This window comes from Cebus imitator, unplaced genomic scaffold, assembly GCF_001604975.1.
Source record: "Cebus imitator isolate Cc_AM_T3 unplaced genomic scaffold, Cebus_imitator-1.0 Scaffold607, whole genome shotgun sequence".
NCBI lineage: Eukaryota > Metazoa > Chordata > Mammalia > Primates > Cebidae > Cebus > Cebus imitator.
In genome coordinates this window covers 580,775-590,498 of record NW_016107922.1, presented here as the reverse complement: position 1 = coordinate 590,498, position 9,724 = coordinate 580,775, and the positions used below count along the sequence as shown (strand labels likewise).

The 9,724-nt window shown below is 45.8% G+C and overlaps 1 protein-coding gene across 1 annotated transcript in view; it reads right to left on the bottom strand.

The window, feature by feature from the left end:
* Nucleotides 1-9,724, bottom strand: part of ATP6V1E1 (ATPase H+ transporting V1 subunit E1) — a 44,327-nt gene that overhangs the window by 6,558 nt on the left and 28,045 nt on the right. Inside the window, exons 5-8 of the mRNA XM_017516874.1 lie at nt 8,836-8,925; nt 7,779-7,847; nt 4,199-4,293; nt 437-524 (exon numbers count right to left, since the gene is read on the bottom strand). Coding sequence (XP_017372363.1) covers nt 437-524; nt 4,199-4,293; nt 7,779-7,847; nt 8,836-8,925 — 342 coding nt within the window. The remainder of the gene's footprint in view (nt 1-436; nt 525-4,198; nt 4,294-7,778; nt 7,848-8,835; nt 8,926-9,724) is intronic.

The window sequence follows — 9,724 nt, the reverse complement described above, 5'->3', positions numbered from 1 at the left end:
GGTGATGGGGAGGAAGGCAGCAAATCACACTGCCATGTATGTACTATGCAACAATCTTGCATGTTCTTCACATGTACCCCAAAACCTAAGATGTAATTAAAAAAAAAAACTCTGTCTCAAAAAAACAAAACAAAAAACCAAGTATTTGCTTTAGTTCTCATCATTCATATTAGAGAAAGAACTTGTCAGCACCCTACATGTAGTAAAATGTACACATTTGAACCCTAGGTCAATAAAACCCTTATTCTGACCCCAAATTTGCCTTCATGTAAATGTTATCACCCTAGCAAATGCTACTACATGCCCAATTCTTATTCTTTTTGAGAAAATGTCCAAAAATGTGGAAAGACAGCAACCCCAAATACCAGCGGACAGACGTGTTCTCTGTCCCTCTTCAAACTAACAGACCAACTCCCAAGAAGTACCCCACACTCACCTGCTGGGCTATGAGGTCCAGCCGGCTTTCCAGGGTGTTGGAAACCTTTATTTTACGATCCCCATTATAGATCTCAACTCCACCAGCTCTACAAAAACAGCACAGAAAATAATCACTTTCAAACACTTGAGACACACACATGGTACCCTTTGCTCCCGCAGAGGAATGCCCTTGTCTTGGTGTGTGGACTGCGTGCGCAACTAAGCACCAGGCTTGAAAGGAACTGGAAAAGCTTCCGAAGATAGTCTCCAGGCCCAGGCACAGTTGCTTTCAGGACACCCCTGTCCCCGCCCAGATCTTCAAGTCCATTATACTCAACAGTGTAGTATTTGCATACAACCATCATACATCCTCCCCTATATTGTAAACCGGGTCTACAGCGCTTACCATAGCGATTACAATGTAAATGGTTGTTAAACTGTATTGTTTAGGGAGTAAAAAGTTGGTTAAATCCACAGGTGTGGACCCCAAAGATACAGAGAACTGACTATATTTGTGTCAATAACTGTCATTTACCAAGTGACACTATGTGTCAATTTGGTTTTTTTTGAGACAGAGTCTTACTCTGTTGCCCAGGTGGGAGAGTGCAATGGTGCCATCTCAGCTCACTACAACCTCCGCCTCCTGAGTTCAAGCAATGCTCCTGTCTCAGCCTCCTCAGTAGCTGGGATTACAGGCACCCGCCGTCATGCCTGGCTAGTTTCTGTATTTTTGTAGAGATGTGACTTCACCATGTTGGCCAGGCTGGTGTCAAACTCCTGACCCCAGGTGATCTGCCCACCTTGGACTCCCAAAGTGCTAGGATTACAGGCGTGAGCCACTCTGGCTGGCCTGTGTCAATTTGATTTTACGTTACAGAATCCGTTTTAATTCTCATAGCCAGCCCTCTCCAACAAAATGAAAAAGGGAGGATTTCATCTCAAGTTTGCAAATCACTCAGAGAGTCCTCATCTGAATTTTTTTTTTTTTTTTGAGACGTCTTCCTCTGTCACCCAGGCTAGAGTGTACTGACATGATCTTGGCTCACTGCAACCTTTTCACCTCCCAGGTTCAAGCGATTCTCCTGCCTCAGCATCCCGAGTGGCTGGGATAATAGGCACCTGCCAACGCACCCAGCTCATTTTTTTATTTTTAGTAGAGACAGGGTTTCACCATGTTGGCTAGGCTGGTCTCGAACTCCTGACCTTGTGATCCATCTGCCTCGGCCTCCCAAAGTGCTGGGATTACAGGCGTGAGCCACCATGCCTGACCTCCTCTGAATGTTTTCTTGAGCCCAATCCAGCTCATCACTGATAAGCAGTGAGGAGGATACTGATGAGGCCCTATCACGACTGCATGTGTGTCTGATAAAAGATGCCACTGCTGGCCAGGTGTGATGGCTCATGCCTATAATCCCAGCACTTGGGGAGGCTGAGGCAGGTGGATTGCTTGCAGTCACAAGTTTGAGACCAGCCTGGCCAACCTGGTGAAACCCCATCTCCACTAAAAATACAAAAATTAGTCGGGCATGGTGGGCTGCACCTGTAGTCCCAGCTAGTTGGAAGGCTGAAGCAGGAGGATCACTTGAACCCAGGAGGCAGAGGTTGCGGTGAGCCGAGATCATGCCAGTGAACTCCAGCCTGGGCGACAGAGAGACTCTAACTCCAAAAAAAAAAAAAAAAAAAAAAAAAAGCTATGAGGTGGGTGCCATTATGCCAATTTGCAGATGAAGCAATCAGGGCTCACTGCTACGGTGTGAGTCTGTTCCCTCAGAAACTCATGCAGAAACCTGATTCCCAGTGTGGCAGTGTTGGAGTGTTCAGCGCTGGGGGCAGATCCTGAGGCAATGAATTCTGGCGGGGGCCTGGATTCTGGCTTCAGTAGGACTTGACTGAGCAGAGGGTAGGCTGGTATGATAGGGAGTCTAGCTCCCTAGGCTCTCCTACCTCCTCTCTTGCCACATGGTCTCTATACACACATCCACTCCCCTTCTACCTTCTGCCACGAGTGGAAGCAGCCTGAGGTCGTCACCAGATGCAGCTGTCCAATCTTCAACTTTCCAGCCATGAGAATCATGAGCCAAATAAACCTCTTCTCTCCACGCATTACCCAGCCTCGGGTATTCTGTTACAGCAACTCCCAGTGGGCTACGGCACTCAGTCAAACAGTAACGAGTCCAAGGTTACCCAGCCAGTAAGTGGCAGAATGGGGAATTAAACCCAACTCTGACAGCAATCTTACAAGTTTATAGGCCTTTTCCATTTACAGAGCATTTTCACATGTACTATCTCATCTTCTTTTCTTCACCGCATGAAACAAAAAAGCAAAAAGCATTGATCCCATTTTACAGATGATGAATTCAGTCTCCAGGTCCAGGCAAAAGGCCAAGATAGGACTCAAATCTAGTTCTTACAGTCCTAAGTCTGATAATCAACTAAGTTCAAAATGTGTCCAAGGGACGTTCTTCAATGTTAGTCAGTGGTGTGGCTAGCTGGCCTCATACAGGCTGGTGAAACAGAGAAAATGACCCTGGCTCTCCCTGTCAGGAGCTTCCACTGCCTACCTCAACCACGTGAAGCTCATTAGGGATGCTTACCTTGGCCATGTTCTGTCATTTCCTCACAGCTGTAAAAATACCACTCGTACCTGCAATTCTATCTTTAAGGAACATAATTACTAGGCATACAAAATTCTTCTATTACTTAGAAGGAGGGAGTATTGGGCTGGGCGCAGTGGCTCACACCTGTAATCCCAGCACTTTGGGAGGCCGAGGCGGGTGGATCATCTGAGGTTGGGAGTTCGAGACCAGTCTGACCAATATGGAGAAGCACCATCTCTACTAAAAATACCACATTAGCCGGGCGTGGACTTGGGAGACCGAGGCAGGAGAACTGGTTGAACCCAGGAGGTGGAGGCTGCAATAAGCAGAGACTACCATTGCACTCCAGCCTGGGCAATAAGAGCGAAACTCTATCTCAAAAAAAAAAAAAAAAAAAAAGAGGGAGTATCTACCTCAGCATCGAATACAAATATCTGGTTCTAGCTTTCATCCTGGGTGCCACCTCCCTGCGGAAGGAATGCAGTGACCATAAACTAGACCCCCTCTTTTGAGACGGAAGTCTTGCTCTGTCACCAGGCTGGAGTGTGGTGGTGCGATCTCGGCTGCCTGCCACCTCTGCCTCCTTCATTCAAGCAATTCTCCTGCCTCAGCCTCCTGAGTAGCTGGGATTACAGGCACGTGTCACCACGCCCAGTCAATTTTTGTATTTTTTTTTTTTTTCCTGAGACGGAGTTTCGCTCTTGCTGCCCAGGCTGGAGTGCAATGGTGCAATCTCAGCTCACTGCAAACTCCGCCTCCTGAGTTCAAGCGATTCTCCTGCCTCAGTCTCCCGAATAGCTGAGATTACAGGCATCCATCACCACGCCAGCTAATTTCTGTATTTTGAGTAGAGACGAGGTTTCACCATGTTGGCCAGGTTGGTCTTGAACTCCTGACCTCAGGTGATCCACCCATCTCAGTCTTCCAAAGTGCTGGGATTACAGGCGTGAGCCACTGTGCCCGGACAAACTAGACTTTTAGAGTACGTTTAGCTGGCTAGCAAGGGAGAACGACACAGAACAACAGAGCACTGACAGAACAATGGGAGCAGCTGCAAGTGGAACACACCATGGCTCTAGCCTTTTGTCTAGAGTGTGTTGGTGAAAATACTCTTTAAAAAGGGCCCAGTATAAAGGCCACTCTCACAGGGAAAGAAGGTAGCTGTTAGCAGGAATACTCCTTACATGTCCTCAGGCAGGTAGGACTCCTGGTCAATTTGGACATCAACATCATTTTTGGTGGCAATTTTGTACATTGGGATTGCCTTTTGCACCGCAGCCTGGAAATACAGAAAACAATGAGAGGCATTATTAGAAACTATGAAGCTGTTATCCAAAAACTCAACGAACTATACAAGCAAAGATATTTCCACTTATCCCATGTAGAAGAACAGAAGCACTGCTGTTGGGAATGTAAAACAGCGCAGCCACTGAGGAAAAATGACAGTCTGCACACAGGAAGGAAGAGACACGAATGGTTTGTCAATATTTAATAGGGCGGCCGGGCGAGGTGGCTCACACCTGTAATCCCAGCACTCTGGGAGGCCTAGGTGGGTAGATTATGAGGTCAAGAGATGGAGACCATCCTGGTCAACATGGTGAAACCCCGTCTCTACTAAAAGTACAAAAATTAGCCGTGCATGGTGGCACATCCCTATAATCTCAGCTACTCGGGTGGCTGAGGAAGGAGAATCATTTGAACCAGGGAGTTGGAGGTTGCAGTGAGCTGAGATTGTGCCACTGCACTCTAGCCTGGAAACAGAGGGAGACTCTGTCTCAAAAAAACAAAAAAAGATTTAATAGGGTTTAGAAGGTGATTCAACATGCCAGGGGCAGGTATCAGATTTGAAACATCAGCAGCAGGAGGAAAATACATGAACCCATGAACTGAGAGTGTTAGAAGCAGAGGATAGGTAACAAAAGCAGGGAGGGAAGAAAAGTTTGGCTGCTGACATGAGCTTAAAGTGGCAGCTGCAGATGAGGGGTGACAGTAGGCACCAAATACAGCAGTGCCATGCCACACCCATGAGGATAGTTCTGATCAAACAGTATGACACGTCCTGAAAAAATGAAGCACAGAATTACCATATGATGCAGCACTTTTGCTTCTGCGTATACAAACGGATAGAAAGCAGGACAAATATCCATATACCCATGTTTGCAGCAGGATTATTCACAACAGTCGAAAGATGGGAGCAACCCAAGTGTCCATGGACAGACGAGCGGATAAACACAACGCGGTGCGTCCACACGTGGAATATTATCCAGCCTTACAAGGAAGGGCACTCGGACACACTACAGGGACCCTGAAGGCATTATGCTAAGTGAAATGAACAGTCACAGAAGGACAAACACTGAACGTTTCCACTTATACGAGGAGAATAGAGCAGAGAAGAACAGAACAGAACAGGACAGGACAGAAAAGAACAGACAGTTAGTGTTTAAAGGGCACCAAGTTTCAGCATGGGAAAGTGCGAAAGTTCTGGAGAAGGATGGTGGTGATGGCTGCCCAACATTGCGAATGAACTTAATGGCACAATGTACAGTTAAAATGGCAATCGTATGTATATTTTACCACAATTAAAAAAAAAAGAAAGTAGCTCCTTGGAAAAGAAGACAGCAGTGGGATTTTAAGCTATCTTATCTTGCAATTAGTGTGGTGGACGTAATTAATAAAGTCTTGTCTTTGAACAGTATTGTGTACACTCGAGTAGCCGCATAAATCCTTTCTTGGAACAGCTGAAGGACACCCACGTTTCCGTCTGACACTATTACTTTGTTGAACAAATTGATGGTCTATTTAATAGTTCCTTGTTTTCAAATCTAACGCAGCACCACTTTGGAGAGCAAATCGCCAGTTCCGGACATTGATACTGCAGAAGTTTCGAGAAAAAGCTTTCTTGGCACCCAGAAATATCACGGTGTTTTCTAGAGAGGGCTAGTGGGCAACTTAACCCTCCCTCCACTGAACGTTACCTTGGTGAATTCTCTATCATGACATCGAGCTCTGTTCTACAGGTAAGTGAGGCTGTCGGCACAAACGTGGACTTGGGTTACTGAGATGGTTTCTAACCTATTATTACAGTGGAGAATGTACAGTGCAGGGGAATGAATATCTTGTGTTCTCTGGCTGGTGCACTTTCTTTCCTAGCGGACAAGTTACTTAGGGAGATAAATTATAATAAAAATGCAAATAGTCCGCGCGTGGTGGCTCACGCCTGTAATGCTAGCACTTTGGGAGGTCAAGGTGGGTGGATTGCCTGGGCTCTGGAGTTTGGGACCAGCCTGGCAACACAGTGAAACCCCATCTCTACTAAAATACAAAAAATTAGCTGGGCGTGGTGGCGTGTGCCTGTAGTCTCAGCTACTTGAGAGGCTGAGACAGGAGAATCGCTTGATCCCTGGAGGCAAAGGCTGCAGTGAGAGCTGAGACTGCGCCATCGTACTCCAGCCTGGGTGACAGAGCAAGACTCCAACACACACACACACAAAAAGGCTGGGCGCAGTAGCTCACACCTGTAATCCTAGTACTTTGGGACGCCAAGGTGGGCGAATCATCTGAGGTCAGAAGTTTGAGACCAACCTGACCAACATGGAGAAACCCTAGCTCTATTAAAAATACAAAAAATTAGTTGAGCATGGTGGCACATGTCTGTCATCCCAGCTACTTGAGAGGCTGAGGCAGGAAAATCGCTTGAACCCAGGAGGTGGAAGTTGTGGTGAGCTGAGATCACGCCATTGTACTCCAGCCTGGGCAATAAGAGGAAAACTCCAACTCAAAAAAAAAAAAAAAAAGAGGAAAATATATTTATAATGAGAAATGTAATTGACAGGGGACTAAGCACTCACCTCCTTATCCTTGCCCTAAAGCAACATACATGGAAAAAAAAATTTTGATCTCAGCTGGGCGTGGTGGCTCATGCCTGTAACCCAAGCACTTTGGAGGCCAAGGGGGGGGGGGTCACCTAAGGTCGGGAGTTCAAGACCAGCCTAACATGGTGAAACCCCATCTTTATTAAAAAAAAAAAAAAAAAAAAGGCCAGGCGCGGTGGCTCACACCTGTAATCCCAATACTTTGGGAGGCCGAGGCGGGTGGATCACGAGGTCAAGAGATCGAGACCATCCTGGTCAACATGGTGAAACTCCGTCTCTACTAAAAATACAAAAAATGAGCTGGGCATGGTGGCGCGTGCCTGTAGTCCCAGCTACTCAGGAGGCTGAGGCAGGAGAATTGCCTGAACCCAGGACGCGGAGGTTGCGGTGAGCCGAGATTGCGCCATTGTACTCCAGCCTAGGTAACATGAGTGAAACTCCGTCTCAAAAAAAAAAAAGAAAAATTTTAATCTCAAGAGCAACCTGAGAACTCAGACTCAGAGCTGACCAGCCTCTTTGGGTGCCCACATTCTTCCTCCAGGTACAGGAACACACTGAGGGAGGTCAGTCAGGCTTGCTTGTCTGGCAACAGGCTACCTCCCAAGACGGCACTGCCTATCTTTGTTCCAATCCAAAGTGCTGCTTCTATTATTTGAGTTTTAGGTTTCAGAATTACCAAGTTCCTAGAAAGAGCGGAGGGTACTAGCTTGCCCTCTTAAGAAAACAGACTAGAGGCTAAAGTACACTTAAATTAATACCTACAATGTGTTAAAACTCTAATTCCTATGGTTCAGCTGTTTTGTATTAGAACATGCACTTCATCCTAACATTTTGATCTTTAAAAAAAATGAGAGGAAAAAAAAAAGAGAAAATTATTATATAAGTTCTTTACCTTTACCAGAGGGAAATCTTGTTTCCTGCATCGAACAATCATTCGGGGCTCCAGCAACTGGTACAAACCCTGGAAGAAACAGTCGATACAATTAGTAGAAAATACAAACTATAAAATAAAGCAACAGGCTGGTGCTGTGGCTCAGGCCTGTAATCCCAGCACCAAAAGGAGGCCAAGGCAGGCGGACTGCCTGATCCCAGACCAGCCTAGGCAACATGGCAAAACCCCATCCCTACAAAAAATAGGAAAAATCAGCCAGGCCTGATGGTGCATGCCTATAATCCCAGCTACTCAGGAGGCTGAGGCAGGAGAATGGCTTGAACCCAGGAGGTGGAGGGTACAGTAAACCATGATGACGCCACTGCACTCAGCGCCTGGGCGACAGAGCAAGACTCTGTCTCCAAAAATAAAATATAAAATAAAATAAAGCAACAGTAAAATAAGATGTTTCTATACTTCTTTCATTTAGGTTGGAAAAATGTCCCCCAGTAAGTTCTGCTAACAGATGGCATATGCCACATGAGAACATGGAAAGATCCATCTACCACAGACCCGATAAATATACGCAAACATTTGGTGGTAGAAACAAAATTCATACAGATGTCTTATCTTACATCAACCAAGCTGAGGACAAATATTGCTGTAATTAATGTAAGTAAATAAGGATTCACAGCTCAGCAGTAAACAATCAAAACATATACAGTGTTTGGTCTGAATCCTAAATCTAAAGCAAGTATTGTAGTGGCAAAATCAAATTAAGGGAATTTAAAGCTAGCCATTGCAAGCAAATCTCACCCTTAAGTCACGTAATCCTACATAAATGAGTAGTAGGCCTGGAACCAGCCTTATCCAACCAGACAGATTTACAATCTTCCTATGCAGCACATAGTTCAGACACGGTCAAGAGTAAAAGGAAAAAAGCAAAAAGCAAAAAAAAGGGTGAAAGGAAAAAAAACTATGACGAGAGAGCAGGAAAAACAGAGCTGGTCTCTTAATAGGCACTCTAAATTTCCTCAGAACGGTAGCTATAAACAGCAGATCTGGTCTGTGAGGGTACCTGGAGAACCAGTCCATCCAGCAGCACTTGGTACCTGGTTGTATCTTTTACCACCTTGCTGAGCCTCTGTTTCGCTTCATTTAGTAGGTCCTACAAAGATTAGAAAAGATAAAAGTTATCTACATATCTGGGCAGTCGGCTCAAAACCCACTGTGAAGCTGGTCCTGGCTCATGTCAGCTGCCCACATTTTATTGCTGGGTTTTCATTCAACACACATTCCCTGAGATCTGAGATAAAGCAGGGGCTGTGCTGGGTACGAGGAAGCACGTAACACCATCTCTGCTCCCAGGGAGTACGTGGCCTAGCAGAGAATAGCTGAGGTAACCATCAGTTCAGAAATCGACACAAGTGGCTTTGTGACTTTGAAAAGTAAGCTATTAAAATGGTTATTATACATGATTATCCCATTTTATTTTTTAAGGGAAAAAAACCACATGTCTGGCTATAGATCAAAATACCAACAACCTACCTCTGGAAGGCTAGATTATGAATAATTTCAAGAATTTTTTTTTTTTTTTTTGAGATGGAGTTTTGCTCTCGTTGCCTAGGCTGGAGGGCAATGGTGCGATCTCAGCTCACTGCAACCTCCGCCTCCCAGATTCAAGCAATTCTCCTGCATCAGCCCCCTAAGTAACCGGGATTATAGGCGCCCGCCACCACATCCAACTAATTTTCCTATTTTTAGTAGAGACGGGGTTTCACCATGTTGGCCAGGCTGGTCTTGAACTCCTGACTACAGGTGATCTGCCTGCCTCAGCCTCCCAAGGTGCTGGGACTGCTGGCGTGAGCCACCGAGGAATCAACTCCTTTCCTGATGAAGTCATTGTCCGTTTCGAGTCTCTATCACAGCCGCTGGAACAAGATCCTAGCTAATTTTTGTTTTAAGCC